The following is an 18,626-nucleotide window of genomic DNA, read 5'->3' as shown; positions in this document are numbered from 1 at the left end:
ACTGCAGATATCAGATGCATTTCTGTAGCTCTGGGACAGGGTTGCTAGCAACCCTCCTCCTTTTGCAGCCGGGCCAGGGACCGTCCATGGCGAAGTTCTGACAGTGGCGGGCAGGGAGTGTTTAGCTGGATGTGTCATGTACAGGGAATGGTGGTGGCGGGGTGGGGTGGGGACACTGTAAGCATTATACGGTAGGCAAGACTCATTCTGAGCCTCTGCAGCCTCATCAACATGGTTCAAAAGCTGTTTTCATGCCAGGACACAAAGGTAAAGGTTTTGCATGCCAGTACATGTTTAAGTAAAAGCAATTGTGAAAGTATAAAGATCATGGAACTCTACAGTACAAGAACTGGCCCTCACTCTGACACAATCAGTTAATTTTGTAGCAACACACACAAAATGCCGGAGGAACTCAGCAGGCCAGGCAGCATTTAAAATTAACATTCTGTAAAAGAAACATTACTTTGCAGTTCAACAAGACATTGGGAAGACTGCATTTGGAATATTGTGATCAGTTTTGGTCTCTATACCAAGGATAGGTGACATTAAGCAGAAATGAGTATAGAGGAGATCTGTCAAAACTCAAAGGACTGAGGAATGGAGAGAGGTCAAGTAGGTTTGTCTTCATTATCATCATCATCATTATTATGTTCCGTGTCATGTGATGTGGGCAATTATGATCTTTGACCATGACTGTCCTTGGCAAATTTTTTTACAGAAGTGGTTTGCCATTGCCTTCTTCTGGCCGGTGTCTTTACAAGACGGGTGACCCCAGCTATTATCAATACTCTTTAGAGATTGTCTGCCTGGCCTCAGTGGTCACATAACCAGGACTGCATCGGTGATCTGCACCGGCTGCTCATACGACCATCCACCACCTGCTCCCGTGGCTTCACATGATTCTGATTGGTGGTGAGGGGTTGTTAAGTAGCTACTACACCTCGCCCAAGGGTGAGCTGCAGGCGAGCAGAGGGAAGGAGCACCTCACACCTCCTTTGGAAGAGACATATCTCCACCTGCCACCCAGATTAGGACTTTTTTAATTGGAGTGTAGGAGGCTGAGGACTACAACCTTGTTGTGGTTTGGAGTTGTGCGTGCCTCAATGACCCGGAGAGCTGTGTTGGCTGGAGTCAGGGCTTTATGTTTTGGCTCTTGGTAGGGCCACCCATGCCAACCATGTGAAAGGGTAGAGATCAGACTAAGAGTGATGCACTGATCATCCAGGTACCTGTATGGGGGTTCAGCTTAGGGCTTACAACCCTGACTGGTTGAACAAACAGAAACAGCAATGAAGAATCCTTCTACATCTGAGTGTGATGGTATTCCTGAGCCTCCACCCAGGACTTCCATGACTGACAGTAGTGAAAACCAAGAGGAAACTACGGTCACAATGAAGGAAGCCCTGAACACCACCAGAGGGGAAGGACCTTAATTGCTGCCCCCAAACACCAGTGAGGTAACAGACAGTAGGTAGTAGGAGGATGAGGGGTGGCCTTACAGGGATGTATGAAAACATGATAGAGATTGAAATAGGTCTAGACAGGGTGTGTGCACGAGGGCCTTCTCCCAGGCTTGGGGAATCAAGAACAAGACAGCACAGATTTTAGGTGAGATGGGAGACATTTAACAGGGACCTGATGGGCAACTTTTTCACCCATAGGGCAGTGAGTTTCAAGAACGAGCTGCCAGAGCAACTGGCTGAGACAGGTACAATAACAGCACCTGAAAGGCTCGGACAGTTCCATGGATGGGAAAGGGTTAGAGGGACACAGAAAATGGGTCTAGCTCAGATGGTCAGCATGGGGCAGCTAGGCCAAATGGCCTATTTCTGAGCTGTACAACTCTATATCAAACTAAACTAAATCCCTTCCACTTACACAATGTCCATATCCCTCCATTCTCTGCACCTTCACATGCCTATACCGAGTGGCCATTTTATTAGGTACACCTACTCATTAGCGCAAATATCCAATCAGCCAATCACATGACAGCAATTCGATGCATAAAAGCATGTAGACGTGGTCAAGAGGGTCAGTTGTTGTTCAGACCAAACATCAGAATGGGGATGAAATGTGATCTAAGTAACATTGGCCGTGGAATGCTTGTTGGTGCCAGATGGGGTGGTTTGAGTATCTCAGAAACTGCTGATCTCCTGGGATTTTCACGCACAACAATCTCTAGAGTTTACAGAGAATGGTGTGAAAAACAAAAAAATACCCAGTGAGCAGCAGTTCTGTGGGTGAAAACACCTTGTTAATGAGAGAGGTCAGAGGAGAATGGCCAGACTGGTTCAAGGTGACAGGAAGGTGACAGTAACTGAAATAACCACACGTTACAACAGTGGAGTGCAGAAGAGCATCTCCAAATACAGAACACGTCAAACCCTGAAATGGATGGGCTAAAGCAGAAGAAGGCACAAACATACACTCAGTGGCCCCTTTATTGGGTATAGAAGGTACCTAATAAAGTGACCACAGAATGTATCTGAGAAACTCTTAAACAGCACCCCAGATCCTATTCACCTCACCATGGTCTTACTGAAGTCTTTACAGACCACCTCTACCAATCCCCCCTTATCAACTTTCTTGGCTACTTCTTCATAAAACTTGCCTACCTGCTCCCTTGGCTTCCACTGTAATAGGAACTCTCTGACCTTAAACATCTCGTATTTCCCTTTTTGTATAATATCTCACTTTGACAGACACCCCTTTGTCCACAAACAGTCTACTCCAATCAACTATTGTCTAATACCATTAGCATTTGCCTTGCCTTGATTTCGAAACTGAATCCATGGACCAAATCTCTCCTTTGCTGAGGCTTTACAAGGTATGGGCCAGTCTGCACTTGGAGTATTGTTAACAAATTGCACCCCTTATCTAAGAAAGGGTGTGTTGGAACTGGAAAGGATCCAGAGGAGGTTCGTGCGAATGATCCAGGAAATGAAAGGGTTAGCATATGAGGAGTGTTTGATGGCTCCGGGCCTGTACTCACTGGATTTTAGAAGAACGAGTTGGGATCTCTTCGAAACTGATTGAACAATGAAAAGCCTAGATAGGGTGAGTGTGGAGTGGAGGTTTCCTATAGTGGGGGAGTTTAGGACCAGTGGGCAGAGATAGAGTGAGTGTGGAGAGGAGGTTTCCTATAGTGGGGGAGTTTAGGACCAGAGGGCATAGATAGAGAGAGTGTGGAGAGGAGGTTTCCTATAGTGGGGGAGTTTAGGACCAGAGGGCACAGATAGAGTGAGTGTGGAGAGGAGGTTTCCTATAGTGGGGGAGTTTCGGACCAGAGGGCACAGATAGAGTGAGTGTGGAGAGGAGGTTTCCTATAGTGGGGGAGTTTAGGACCAGAGGGCACAGATAGAGTGAGTGTGGAGAGGAGGTTTCCTATAGTGGGGGAGTTTAGGACCAGAGGGCACAGATAGAGTGAGTGTGGAGAGGAGGTTTCCTATAGTGGGGGAGTTTAGGACCAGAGGGCACAGATAGAGTGAGTGTGGAGAGGAGGTTTCCTATAGTGGGGGACTTTAGGACCAGAGGGCACAGATAGAGTGAGTGTGGAGAGTTTCCTATAGTGGGGGAGTTTAGGACCAGAGGGCACAGATAGAGTGAGTGTGGAGAGGAGGTTTCCTATAGTGGGGGACTTTAGGACCAGAGGGCACAGATAGAGTGAGTGTGGAGAGGTTTCCTATAGTGGGGGAGTTTAGGACCAGAGGGCACAGATAGAGTGAGTGTGGAGAGGAGGTTTCCTATAGTGGGGGAGTTTAGGACCAGAGGGCACAGATAGAGTGAGTGTGGAGAGGAGGTTTCCTATAGTGGGGGAGTTTAGGACCAGAGGGCACAGATAGAGTGAGTGTGGAGAGGAGGTTTCCTATAGTGGGGGAGTTTAGGACCAGAGGGCACAGATAGAGTGAGTGTGGAGAGGAGGTTTCCTATAGTGGGGGACTTTAGGACCAGAGGGCACAGATAGAGTGACTGTGGAGAGGAGGTTTCCTATAGTGGGGGACTTTAGGACCAGAGGGCACAGATAGAGTGAGTGTGGAGAGGTTTCCTATAGTGGGGGAGTTTAGGACCAGAGGGCGCAGATAGAGTGAGTGTGGAGAGGAGGTTTCCTATAGTGGGGGAGTTTAGGACCAGAGGGCACAGATAGAGTGAGTGTGGAGAGGAGGTTTCCTATAGTGGGGGAGTTTAGGACCAGAGGGCACAGATAGAGTGAGTGTAGAGAGGAGGTTTCCTATAGTGGGGGAGTTTAGGACCAGAGGGCACAGATAGAGTGAGTGTGGAGAGGAGGTTTCCTATAGTGGGGGAGTTTAGGACCAGAGGGCACAGATAGAGTGAGTGTAGAGAGGAGGTTTCCTATAGTGGGGGAGTTTAGGACCAGAGGGCACAGATAGAGTGAGTGTAGAGAGGAGGTTACCTATAGTGGGGGAGTTTAGGACCAGAGGGCACAGATAGAGTGAGTGTGGAGAGGATGTTTCCTATAGTGGGGGAGTTTAGGACCAGAGGGCACAGATAGAGTGAGTGTGGAGAGGAGGTTTCCTATAGTGGGGGAGTTTAGGACCAGAGGGCACAGATAGAGTGAGTGTGGAGAGGAGGTTTCCTATAGTGGGGGAGTTTAGGACCAGAGGGCACAGATAGAGTGAGTGCGGAGAGGAGGTTACCTATAGTGGGGGAGTTTAGGACCAGAGGGCACAGATAGAGTGAGTGTAGAGAGGAGGTTACCTATAGTGGGGGAGTTTAGGACCAGAGGGCACAGATAGAGTGAGTGTGGAGAGGATGTTTCCTATAGTGGGGGAGTCTAGGACCAGAGGACACAGATAGAGTGAGTGTGGAGAGGAGGTTTCCTATAGTGGGGGAGTTTAGGACCAGAGGGCACAGATAGAGTGAGTGTGGAGAGGAGGTTTCCTATAGTGGGGGAGTTTAGGACCAGTGGGCACAGCCTCAGAATAGAAGGGTGTCCCTTTAGAGCAGAGATGAGGAGGAATTTCTTTAGCTGGAGGGTGGTGAATCTTCAGAATTCATTGCCACAGGTGGCTGTGGAGGCCAAGTCATTGGGTGTATTTAAAACAACAGTTAACAGGTTCTTGATTAATAAGGGTGTCAAAGGTTATGGGGAGAAGGCAGGGGAATGAGGTTGGGTGGAAAATAAATCAGGCATGATAAAATAGGCCAAATGGCTTAATTCTGCTCTTGTATGTTATGGTCTTCTCCATAACTAAGTTAAAACTAACACAGCCATGGTGACTGTACTGAGGAAGCTCCCCCAATGGGAGCTCCCTTATTTGCCCTGCCCTTGTTCCAAAGGGTAGGGCAGTTTTGCTCTCTCCCTTGTAGGGCCTTCTAAACTGTACACAGTTCCTTAAGGTTGTTATATCCAAGGGTGGTAATGGGGACAAGCTCCCACTATCTATTAAATGCTCCCAATGGCGTGTGACTCAAATAGCCCCTGACAAACAAGTCCAGACACTGGCCTCCTGGCTGGCAACTAAGCCCAGCAGAACTGTTTCTACTGACAGGAAAAGGGACAAAGGCAGGTTACTGGCGCCTTAAAACCAGTTGCTTTGGACAGATTGGGCTCATCAGCCATGGTTGGCAGCTCATCTAGCAGAAGGAAAACCCTGATCTCAGACATCGGCTGCCCACTCACAGGTTCGACTTCGGGAGTAAACCCTGAGGGAAAAATCCAGGGCTGGAGTCCCTAAGGCAGTCCTACGTCGAGTTCAATATTGACTCCTGTGATGCTGCTGCTACCAAACTGTATCGGTCTCTGCTGTTCCCGGGTCCCTCAGTTGCGTGGAGAGGGGAGCTTGCTCCAAGGGCAACAGCTTGCTCTCCATGTTGTATTGCCCAGGCTTGCATATCTAGACAGCTAGGACACAATATCCATGGTCGACTCTGACTGATGGAGGCCCTTCCGTCCACATTATTATGTTGACTTTTTAACCTACTCCAAGATCAGTCTGGAACTTCACTCCTACATCACTCTCGGTTCGGGTCAGGGTCAGGGTTAGGGTGAGGGTTAGGGTTCTAGTCTGCTTCTGGATTTACATTTGATCAAATTCGTAAGACTGAATCTACATTTCCAAGTGAGCACTAGAAGCTTGAAACGTTCCAATAACATTAACAAGAATTGACAGTTCTTCAGGTTCTTCATTTCTAAGCAAGTAGTTCAACGTATCAGCGAACTCCTTCATTGACCCTGTCGAAAGTTTCTCAGAAACGACAATTTGAAAGCACAATATTGCTGTGTTATTTTAGAGGCAACTCCTTCATTGTATCAGTACCCGAGTATTTTTTGTCAGGCATACAACATTCTCTTTTCCAAATTCAGAACTGGTTGCATTTGCAATTCCAACAGGGTCAAAATCTTGCCATTCTTTTTAACTCATTGTGAGAAAATCTATTATCCAAGTGATTATGCAACAAGGTTGAAATCTGTCCAATTTAATTATAAATAACAGTTCAATATTTTTAAAAGACTTAAAATAATTTATTTAATGTAAATATCATTTCATGTTGAGAAAAAAGGACTTTAAAAACTTTACTTTAAAAACATACAAATGTTAAAGTTATTGAGGATTAAACAGTACAGCCTGTGTGTTTCACTCTTCATCTCCCTTCTTCAGGAAAATAATTGGAATTTTAAGTGCATTGGCACATTAGTGTTCTCAGAAAAACTTTTAAATATTTTTCTCTGAAGTTCTGTATAATTCTTTGAGTTATATGTTTGTTTGAAACAGTGAAAAGTAAGCCTGTTTTCACCCACGTGGCTTGTGTGAGTGAAGTGTTTAAGTTGCATGGAGACATGGCCATAAGCAGGCAGTGAAACTGCTTGGAAGCATAGTATTGCTGATTACAGAAAATGATAATTCATTGGAGTATTTTTATATTTTGTGTTATATTTTTGATCATTTAGAATGAAAGTGATATGTTACCATGGAATAACAGAAATGATAGTTAAAACAAAAATGGCCTGAATGTACAAACGGGGAAAGAATTGAATTTGATTTTTGCAATCACAAACAAGAGAAAATCTGCAGATGCTGGAAATACGAGCAACACTCACAAAATGCTGGAGAATTCAGCAGCCAGTCAGAATCTATGGAAAAAGTACAATCGACATTTCAGGCCAAGACCCTTTGGCAGTTTTCCCTTTCTCAGCTGCGTGGCAATGAAGGCTCTGTGCATGGCAGCATTTCTGTTACCGTGTGGCTACACACATCAGCAGCTTAGAGGGAACAGTCCTCCCTCTTATCCCCTTCTCTTCTCCTCACCTGCATATCATCTCCCTCTGGTTCCTCTCAACCATGATCCACTGTCCTCTCCTGTCAGACTCCTTTACCCCTTCCACCTAGCAACCTCCCCCTACTCCACCCAGTCACCTTCCCCGTCACTTGGTCTCACCTCTCACCAGCCAGATTGTATTCCTCCTCCTCCCCCTCCCCGCAACTTCTTGTTCTGGCAGCTTCCACCTGCCTTTCCAATCCCAAAGAAGGGCTTCGGCCTGAAACATCGACTGTTTATCCATTTCAATAGACGCAGCATTTTGTGTGTTTCCCTTTGGATTCCAGCATCTGCCACCTCGTTTATCCCTCTCCTTGACCCTGTGAAGGACTACAAACCACGAGCAGTTGTTGGAGGAAGTGAATAAACAATTTCACGGAATTTTCTTTATTCATCGAGCCTTTTTAACTTTATAAAATTCAACAACAATACAGAAAATTCAGCCACTGAGGTCTTCCCTGCACAGTATTTCAGCCTCTTTGAAATCCACATTTACAGATTTCACAGGAATATGTGAAATCCACTATATATACTGATTATGTACAAAGTTTATAGGGCGGTTTGTCTCCTGTGCAACAGGAACAATCCACGCCCACCCCTCCTGAGCCAGGACTGCGTGTGCCAGAATGTAGGCTGCTCAGATCGGTAGTCGTTGGATTGGGAGAGGAGCTAATTCCTACAACTGGTAGGTTGGGGTGGGGGTGTGGTAAAGTTAGGACTGAGGGGAAGGCGGGGGGGGGGGTGGGGTGTCCAGCGGAGTGGTGATGATCGAGAGAAGGGCTTGCCCCAACCACTGGCCGTTGTCTCTTCCCTTCCACTGTCACAGTCACGATGTCTGGGGATGCTTGTGGAAGAAGAGATGGTATTAGCATTGAACATAACAGCACAATACAGACCATTCAGCCCGTGATAATTCTACCAACCTTTTAACCTACAGAACTCCAAGCCTTCCCTCCTACATAGCCCTCCATTTTCTATCCTCTATGTGCTGGTCTAAGTTTCTTAAATGTCCCTAATGAACCCACCTACCTCTACCACCACCCCGAGCAGTGTGTTCCACAGACTTGCCACTCTCTGTGTAATGAACCTCCCTCTGATATCACCCCCCCCCCCCAAATTTTCCTCCAATCTCCTTAACATTATGTCCCCTCTTATCAGCCATTTCTGTACTGGGAGAAGGTCTCTGGCTATCTACATGATCTATGCCTCTCATCACATTATACATCTCTATCAAGTCACCTCTCATTCTTCTTCACTCCAACAAGAAAAACCCTAGTTTGCTCAACCTTTCCTCATAAGACATGCCCTCTAATTCAGGCAGCAACCTGGTAAATCTCCTCTGCACCCTCTCTAAAGCTTCTATATCTCTCCTATGAGGTGACCAGAACTGAAGATAATATTCCAGGACACAAACACAAGAAATTCTGCATAGTCATAGAAAGTACAGCAAAGGAACAGCCCTTCAGCCCATCTAGTCCATCCCAAAACTACGTAAACTGCCTACTCCCATTGACTGCACCATAACCCTCCATATCCCTATTATCCATTTACCTATCCAAACTTCTCTTAAACTTTGAAATCTAATTTGCATGCAGTTCAATCCTCTCATGTTCTTCTGAGTGAAGAGGTTTCCCCTCATGTTCCCCTTAAACTTCACATCATTCACCCATAAGCCCATGACCTCTAATTGTAGTCCCACTCTACCCAAGAGGAAAAAGCCTGCTTGCATTTACCCCATTTATACCCCTCATAATTTTATATACCTCTGTCAAATCTCCCCTCAATCTTTTATGGTCCAAGGAATAAAGTTCTAACCTATTCAATCTTTTCAAATAACTCAGGTCCTCCAGTCCCGGCGATGTCCTTGTAAATTTTCTCAGTATTCTTTCAACTTTATTTACATCTTTCCTATAGGTAGGTGACCAAAACTGCACAGAACTCCAAATTAGGCCTCACCAATGTTTTATACAACTTTAACAGGATATGTACATGGATTTACAAAGGCCAGAGTGTGAAAGGTTTTTTTTAACGATGCTATCTACCCGTGATGCCACTTTCAATGAATTATTGACCTATATTCCCAGATCGCTTTGTTCTACCATATTCCTCAGTGCCCTACCTTTCACAGTGTAAGACCCACACTGGTTGGTCCCACTGAAGTACAATACCTTGCACTTGTCTGCATTAAATTCCATCTACCATTTTTCAGCCCATTTTTCCATTTGGTCAGGTCCCACTGTAAGCCGTGATAGTCTTCCTCACTGTCCACTACACCCTCAGTCTTGCTGTCATCCACAAATGTGTGACCCAGTTTACCATATTATCATCCAGATCATTGATATAGATGACAAGCAACAATGGACCCAACACCACTCCCTGCAGCACAACGCTAGCCACAAGCCTCCGGTCAGAGAGGCAACCATCTACTACTGCCCTCTGGCTTCTCCCACAAAGCCAATGTCTACTCCAATTTACTATCTCATCTTGAGTACTGAGCGACTGAACCTTCTTGATCAACCTCCTATGTGGGACTTTGTCAAATATCTTACTAACGTCCATGTAGGCAACATCCACTGCTTTTCCTACATCAACTTTCCCAGTAATTTCCTTGAAAAACTCTGCAAGATTGGTTACACATGACCTCCCACACATGAAGCCATAATGACTATTCTTAATCAATCCATGTTTATCCAAGTACTCATATATCTGGTCCCTTAGAAAATCTTACAATAACCTCCCCTGTCCTGATGTCAGGTTCCCCACCTGGTATACTTTTAGAGCCGTTCTTAAACAGCAGAACGACATTAGCTATTCCCCAATCCTTTGCAACGAGGGGGAGAATGCAATGGACCTGGTTTACACAAACATCCCCGACGCATACCGGGCAGAGACCCACCCCCACCTCGGATACTCAGACCACATCTCTGTTATGCTAATCCCAGCATACAGACTGCTCATCAGGCGCTCCAGACCAGTTCAGAAGCAGGTGAATACCTGGCCAGCAGGAGCCATCTCTGCTCTTCAAGACTGCTTTGAGCACACTGACTGGCACAGGTTCAGGGAGGCTGCAACCGATGGTGACTCTACCAACTTAGAGGAGTACACAGTGTCAGTGGCCAGCTACATCAGAAAGTGCATTGATGATGTTACTCTGTCCAAGACCATAACTACACGTGCCAAGCAGAAGCCATGGATGACGGAGGTGTGTGTGCTGCTGAGGACCCTGCAGTTTGCGTACCGCCCCAACTGCTCAACAGACGATGCCGTTGCCATCACTTTCCACCTGGCCTTAACCCACCTGGACATAAAAGACACATACGCTTGAATGCTGTTCACAGACTTCAGTTTAGCATTCAACACAATTATCACTCAGAAACTGATTGGATCCTAAACTTCCTGACTGGGAGACCTCAGTCAGTCTGGATCGGGAGCAGCATCTCCAACACCATCACACTGAGCACAGGGCCCCCCAGGGTTGCGTGCTCAGTCCACTGCTGTTCACTCTGCTGACCCATGACAAGTGCTGCAACACACAGCTTGAACCACATCATCAAGTTCGCCGACAACACGACCATGGTGAGTCTCATCAGCAAGAACGACGAGACAGCTTACAGAGAGGAGGTGCAGCGGCTAACGGACTGGTGTAGAGCCAACAACCTGTCTCTGAATGTGAACAAAACAAAAGAGATGGTTGTTGACTTCAGGAGGGCACGGAGCGACCACTCCCCGCTGAACATCGACGGCTCCTCGGTAGAGATCGTTAAGAGAACCAAATTTCTTGGTGTTCACCTGGCAGAGAATCTCACCTGGTCTGCCAACACCAGCTCCATAGCAAAGAAAGCCCAGCAGCGTCTCTACTTTTTGCTGAGGAAAGTCCATCTCCCACCCCCCATCCTCATTACATTCTACAGGGGTTGCATTGAGAGCATCCTAAGCAACTGTATCACTGCCTGGTTCAGAAATTGTACCATCTCGGATCGCAAGACCCTGCAGCGGATAGTGAGGTCAGCTGAGAAGATCATCGGGGTCTTTCTTCCTGCCATCACGGTCATTTACACTACACGCTGCATCCGCAAAGGAAACGGCATTATGAAGGACCCCACGCATCCCTCATACAAACTCTTCTTCCTCCTGCCGTCTGGGAAAAGGCACCGAAGCATTCGGGTTCTCACGACCAGACTATGTAACAGTTTCTTCCCCCAAGCTATCAGACTCCTCAATATCCAGAGTCTGGACTGACATGTTACTGCCCTATTGTCCTGTTTATTATTTATTGTAATGCCTGCACAGTTTTGTACACTTTATGCAGTCCTGTGTAGGTCTGTAGTCTAGTGTTGTTTTTTTCTCTGTGTTTTTTTACGTAGTTCAGTCTAGTTTTTGTATTGTGTCATGTATCACCATGGTCCTGAAAAACTGTGTACTGTACCAGCATTATGGTCGAAATGACAATAAAAGTGACTTGACTTGACTTGATACCTCACCTGCCATTAAGGATGATTTAAATATCTCTGCTATGGCCCCTGCAATTTCTGCACTTGCCTCCCACAGGGTCTGAAGAAATGCCTTGTCAGGCCCTGGGGATTCATCCACCCAAATTTACCTCAGGACAGCAAACACTTCCTCCTCTGTAATGTGCATAGGGTGCATGACCTCGCTGCTGCTCACTTTTATAGATTCTGTGTCCATCTCCCAGGTAAATAAAGATAAAAAATCCATTTAAGATCCCCCCTATCTCATTTGGCTGTACACATGGATCACCATTCTGGTCTTGCAGAGGACCTGCAGATGCTGGAAATCCAAAGCAACACACACAAAATGCTGGAGGAACTCAGTAGGTTAGGCAGCGTCCATGGAAATGAACAGACAGTCGATGTTTTGGGCCAAGACCCTTGTTCGGGACAATATTCCAAGTGTGATCTAACTAGGATTTTATACAGCTGCAACATTACTTCATGGCTCCTGAGCTCAATCCCTTGACTAACGAAGGCCGTCACACCATACACCTTAACCACCCTGTCAACTTGTAGTGCAACTTTTAGAAATCCATGGACATGGACCCCAAGATAATTAGAAACATAGACAACCTACAGCACAATATAGGCCCTTCAACCCACAAAGTTGTGCCGAACATGTCCGTATCTTAGAAATTACTAGGCTTACCTATGGCCTTTCTATTTTTCTAAGCTCCATGTACTTATCCAAAAGACCCTATTGTATCTGCCTCCGCCACCTTTACTGGCAGCTCATTCCACACCACTCCCTGCATAAAAAAACTACCTCTGACATGTCCTCTGTACTTGGCCTGCTGAGTTCCTTCCACATTTTGTGCACCTTCCCTCCCCTCTCCCCTCCCCTTTTCCCAACCATGATTCCCCTCTCCCTGCCCCCTTCTCACTCTCAGTCCACAATAGAGACCCAGATCAGAATCCGGTTTATCATCACTCATGTATGTCATTATACCTGTTTTTCTTGTGGCAGCAGTACAGTGTAATACAGTAAATTACTACAGTTCTGTGCAAAAGTCTTGGGCACTCCAGCTATATATACTGTCTGTGCCAAAGACTTTTGAACAGTTCTGTAAAACTAGCTAGACAACATCTGATGACATCATTTATTGAAGGATGTGAGGCTCTGAGAAAAGGTTCATCAGGGTGCTGTCTGGATTAGTGGGTACGTGCTGTAGGTTGTTTTCTCAGGAGCAGCAGAGGATTATGAGAGGCTTAGATAGACAGATAGTGTCTCTTCTCCCCCAGAGTTGAAATGCCTAATATTAGAGGGCATGCATTTAAGGTGAGCGGGGTAAAGTTTAAAGGAGATGTGAGAGGTAAGTTCCCTTTTACACAGAGGAGTGGTGGTGCCTGGATTGCATTGCCGGGGGTGGTAGTGGAGGCAGATACAACGGAGGCTTTTAATGGGTCTCAGACAGATAAATGGATGAGCAGAGAATGAAAAGACATGGACATTCCTGGAATCCTACCACACAGAAACAGGCCCATCGCCCTAACTCGTCTCGTCATGGCAACTGTGTTGCCCAGCGAGCCAGTCTCCTTCGACCCACAGACATCTAAACCTCTCCCAGGCATGTACGGGTTTAGATGGCTTTTAAATGTTGCTGATTGTGTAAACTGAAGGGATTAGTTTGGGTCGGTGTTTAAGTAGTTCGACACAACATTGTCAGCCTAAGGGCCTGTTTCTGTACTCTACTGGACTATGTTCCAAGCTGAAACCTCTGCTTTGCTGGCGGGAGCCATTCAGCCTATCTTCTCCTGTACTGGATCAAATCATGGTCTGAGGAGATGGCCCCGTGAGAACAAGGAGGTCTGAAGAACAGAGTGCAGGAATTGGCAATGCCACATTTCAAGAGTCCAGGTCTGTTTAGAGTTTGGGAATGATCTTAGGAGTCTCCCTGTTTGTGAAGTTTAAAATTCTCCATCTCAGAGATCAGAGAATGGGTCATGGGATTTCTGCATCAACACTGTTGAGGCTGAAAGGGTTTACAGCTCTATGCTGCTGGTCAAACCATAAAGTTCAAAGTAAAATTCTTTATCAGAGTATATGTCACCATATACAACCCTGAGATTCATTTTCCTGCTGTACTCAGCAAATAGTAACTGTAACAGGATCAATTATATCAACTATAACAGAGTGCCAAAGACATCAAACAGTGCAAATGCAAATATAAATAAATGTCAATAAATAATGAGAACATGAGAAAGTGAGATAACAAGTCTTTAAAGTGAAATCATTGGTTGTGGGAACATCTCAATAGATGAGTGTAGTTACCCCCTTTTATTCAAGAGCCTGATGGTTGAAGGGTAGTAACTGTTCCTGAACCTGGTGGTGCGAGTCCTGAGGCTCCTGTATATACAAGAGAACATGGCCTGGGTAGTGGGGATCTCTGATGATGGATGCTGCTTTCCTACCACAGTCTTTCATGCAGTGGTTGGAGGGTTTTACCCGTGATGTACTGGGCCGAATCCACTATATAAAAATGTGACGTGAAAGGGAGCTCATCAAAATTTCTACTTCACCACTGGATAGAGGCTTTGCTGAGTTATAATGGCGACACTTGCCTATATCATATTCCTGGCCTTCAGCAGCTTCTGCCTCCTCTCTGGGGGGACTTCATCCAGATTCAGTCCGTGGTTGCTGGCGCTAGGGGAAGAATGATTACACCCGTTATATTCGAACATCGACAGTGGGGGATGGGGGGGGGGGGATGGCAAGGTTGGGGGGTTGGAGGTGAACAGTTTCAGTCTCCGACTGTAGAGCTTTCACTCTGCGGGGTGTTTATACTGTGTGAGGGGCTCACCGGACTCGCTCTGTCCCGCTGTCACTCTGCGGGGTGTTTCCACTGTGTGAGGGTCGCACCGGACTCGCTCTGTCCCGCTGTCACTCTGCGGGGTGTTTCCACTGTGTGAGGGTCGCACCGGACTCGCTCTGTCCCGCTGTCACTCGGGGGGTTGTTTACACTGTGTGAGGGTCGCACCGGACTCTCTCTGTCCCGCTGTCACTCTGCGGGGTGTTTACACTGTGTGAGGGTCGCACCGGACTCTCTCTGTCCCGCTGTCACTCGGGGGGTTGTTTACACTGTGTGAGGGTCGCACCGGACTCTCTCTGTCCCGCTGTCACTCAGGGGGTTGTTTACACTGTGTGAGGGTCGCACCGGACTCTCTCTGTCCCGCTGTCACTCGGGGGGTTGTTTACACTGTGTGAGGGTCGCACCGGACTCTCTCTGTCCCGCTGTCACTCGGGGGGTTGTTTACACTGTGTGAGGGTCGCACCGGACTCTCTCCGTCCCGCTGTCACTCTGCGGGGTGTTTGCACTGTGTGAGGGTCGCACCGGACTCTCTCTGTCCCGCTGTCACTCGGGGGGTTGTTTACACTGTGTGAGGGTCGCACCGGACTCTCTCTGTCCCGCTGTCACTCGGGGGGTTGTTTACACTGTGTGAGGGTCGCACCGGACTCTCTCCGTCCCGCTGTCACTCTGCGGGGTGCTTACACTGTGTGAGGGTCGCACCGGACTCTCTCCGTCCCGCTGTCACTCTGCGGGGTGCTTACACTGTGTGAGGGTCACACTGGACTCGCTCTGTCCCGCTGTCACTCGGGGGGTTGTTTACACTGTGTGAGGGGCTCACCGGACTCGCTCTGTCCCGCTGTCACTCGGGGGGGTGTTTGCACTGTGTGAGGGTCGCACCGGACTCTCTCTGTCCCGCTGTCACTCTGCGGGGTGTTTGCACTGTGTGAGGGTCGCACCGGACTCTCTCTGTCCCGCTGTCACTCGGGGGGTTGTTTACACTGTGTGAGGGTCGCACCGGACTCTCTCTGTCCCGCTGTCACTCTGCGGGGTGCTTACACTGTGTGAGGGTCGCACCGGACTCTCTCTGTCCCGCTGTCACTCTGCGGGGTGCTTACACTGTGTGAGGGTCGCACCGGACTCGCTCTGTCCCGCTGTCACTCGGGGGGTTGTTTACACTGTGTGAGGGTCGCACCGGACTCTCTCTGTCCCGCTGTCACTCTGCGGGGTGCTTACACTGTGTGAGGGTCGCACCGGACTCGCTCTGTCCCGCTGTCACTCGGGGGGTTGTTTACACTGTGTGAGGGTCGCACCGGACTCTCTCTGTCCCGCTGTCACTCGGGGGGTTGTTTACACTGTGTGAGGGGCTCACCGGACTCTCTCCGTCCCGCTGTCACTCTGCGGGGTGTTTGCACTGTGTGAGGGTCGCACCGGACTCTCTCTGTCCCGCTGTCACTCGGGGGGTTGTTTACACTGTGTGAGGGTCGCACCGGACTCTCTCTGTCCCGCTGTCACTCTGCGGGGTGCTTACACTGTGTGAGGGTCACACTGGAGGGGTGTAAGGGGTTCACTCTCATGCTGTTGGGGAGAGTGAAGTCTGGCAGCACAACAGGAGCCACACTGAGCAATGCCAGCAGTGTAGGCATTGAGTCTCATCACGGAGGGGGCACCTCACTGTGGGAGCGTCGTGTTATTTGGAAAGACGAAATCGGTCACCCTTCTGGGTGAGCGTGGTGGATCGGGTAGAATGGGGGAAGTGTGGGAGATCACACCATCATTTGGAAATGTCTATGGGTACCCTCTTAGTGGGATCTTGCTATGTAATATCCTACAAAATTAGGCGGCATCTATGATCTGGGTAAAATGTATGATATCTTATGGGTGTGGGAGCGTACTTCACCCCAAACCAGGATATTGGGAACTGTCCCAGGGTCTACTGGTGTCTCCTACAATCCTGTGTCTGTATTCGCCCCATACACATGAAGACAGCTGCGAGCTGTTCTGCTGCAGAACCGCGGCAAGAGGAGGAGGACATTTGGCCCATCTCGCCCCTGATGGCTTATTGCCAGGCAATTCCCGCACCCAGAAGCTGTCTGGTTCCATACCCAGGCAGGAGGTCGGGAGGTGTCGGGAGTGGCTTGTTGAATCCCTCACGTCCTACGAGCCAGAAGGTGTCTTCTATCCCTTTTCCCTTGGAAGAGAAACACAGTTAGTCCACTGTCAGGTTCAAAGTCATACTGGGTATAAATAGCAGCAGCAGAACTCCTCTGCCTCACTGCATCTCCTCCAAACTAGGTTTTGTGATCTGCCCTTATTCACTTCCTCCCTCAGACACTCCAGCTACAAAGTACAGAGTCCTCGTTACCCTCTCTCTGGCAGCTCCATCTATATCCATCGTGGAGTCATACAGCACAGAAAGAGTCCCCTCGGCCCAAGAGACCATGACAACATGAAATCATGGATCTCTCTCACTTTGACTGTCTCTCTCTCTTCTGTCTGTCTCACTGTCTCTCTTTTGACATAACAGACAGACACTGAGTTCTGACCATTGCCTGGAAGTATCCACAGATCGTTTAATTTTATTGATATATTCCGTCACACATCAAGGCTGTGAGGATTAGCTTTCCACAGTACAGTACAAACACAATAACATACACAGCACAACACCAGTGCAAACTGAGAGAGAGAGAGAGAATCTAGCCTGAGGCAGTGTTGAGGTTTTTCAGGTCAGTTCAGGAACCTGATGGTGGTGTTGAAGAACTCCGAGATGTGGGGGTCTTCAGGCTCCTGTACCTTCTGCTGCTCAGCTGGCAGTACCGAGCCCAGAGCTAGGCCTGGACAGTGAGAGTCACACTCACTGCTTATGTTAGCCGTCACTTCTTTTTGGAACCTGCTTAGAGTGCCTGACTGGAGGTTGGTACAGGCTTGTTCAGGTGCCCAGATCACAGACAGGTACACAGAGAGGAAAGGTTTGGAGGGATACGGACAAATGTGACTAGCTCAGGAAGGAATGGATGAGTCAGGCTCTAAATAGAAGTCAGAATTCTACCCATTCTATATCTTTTACCTCAGGGCCACTTGCCATCAGTCAAACAATCCTGCTGGAAAATTGAACAGTTTATTGTTTAGACTCAGTTATTTCAATTTCCTTCACTTACACCATGTTACTGGCAAAGGGAGTCTGCCTGGTAAGGAACTGCTGGTGGCAGTGTTCCCCTGCCCCCTACCCTTGTCTTTCGAGGTGGGGGGTTTGGGAGTGTCTGTCAGAGTAAGTGTAAGTGATTCTGCTGGATTGTGTCAGAATACGTACCTTTAACTCCGTTTTCCCCCTCAGATCTATTTTGTAGCCAAGGTTCAAACTTCTCAGAATTCTGACTGTATTCTGACTTAAGTGGATTCTGTAGGCTGCAAATGGAAAAAACTTCATAAAGTAGACATAGTCGTGTAATAATAGACACCTGAGAGTATGTACAGGGTGGAATCCCATCCAAACGTTTGGGAATAACAGACCCCTGGCAGTGGGTTACAGGCTGAGATCTAATCTAGAGACTCAGGGTGTTTATATATAGATTAAAAGATCCCCAGGAGTGAGTTACCTGCTGAGATCTAATCCAGGGGTTTGGGAGGTTTATATAAATAATAACAGATCCCTGAGAATGAGAAACAGAATGGGATCCAATCCAGGGGTTCAGGGTGTTTATATATAGGACAACAGATTCCTGGGATTCTGAGATCCAATCGAGGTATCAGAATGGTTTGTATTTTTCTAGCACGGGCTCCCAAATACAGGTCCCTCTTGAGACCCAACTGTCCCACTGCGCCTCCCACAGTGCATCTCAATGAAGTGCAGAGGATCTCTCCCCCGGAAACTTGTGAACTATACTTATCCCTCCACAAACTCCCCCAGAGACACACCAGATTCATTTTTCCGCTCAGTGGGACCAGCTGGTGGCTGCTCTCCCTGGGCCTCTTGCTCTCTCTGTTAGTCTCTTCCACACGCACAAGATCGTGAGGTGCAGGAGCAAAACTGGGCCATTAGGCCATCGAGTCT

At 47.8% G+C, this 18,626-nt stretch overlaps 1 protein-coding gene across 1 annotated transcript in view; it reads right to left on the bottom strand.

Moving 5' to 3' along the window:
* Nucleotides 1-4,860: 4,860 nt before the first annotated feature.
* LOC132396998 (retinal guanylyl cyclase 2-like) overlaps nt 4,861-18,626 on the bottom strand; it is a 76,480-nt gene continuing 62,714 nt past the window's right edge. The window contains exons 17-20 of the mRNA XM_059975193.1: nt 17,886-17,980; nt 16,681-16,766; nt 14,352-14,433; nt 4,861-8,122 (exon numbers count right to left, since the gene is read on the bottom strand). Coding sequence (XP_059831176.1) covers nt 14,352-14,433; nt 16,681-16,766; nt 17,886-17,980 — 263 coding nt within the window. The 3' untranslated portion in view covers nt 4,861-8,122. The remainder of the gene's footprint in view (nt 8,123-14,351; nt 14,434-16,680; nt 16,767-17,885; nt 17,981-18,626) is intronic.

This window comes from Hypanus sabinus, chromosome 7 (genome assembly GCF_030144855.1).
Source record: "Hypanus sabinus isolate sHypSab1 chromosome 7, sHypSab1.hap1, whole genome shotgun sequence".
Classification (NCBI taxonomy): Eukaryota; Metazoa; Chordata; class Chondrichthyes; order Myliobatiformes; family Dasyatidae; genus Hypanus; species Hypanus sabinus.
Note: the sequence above shows the minus strand (reverse complement) of the source record. Positions and strands in the feature narration are given on the sequence as shown.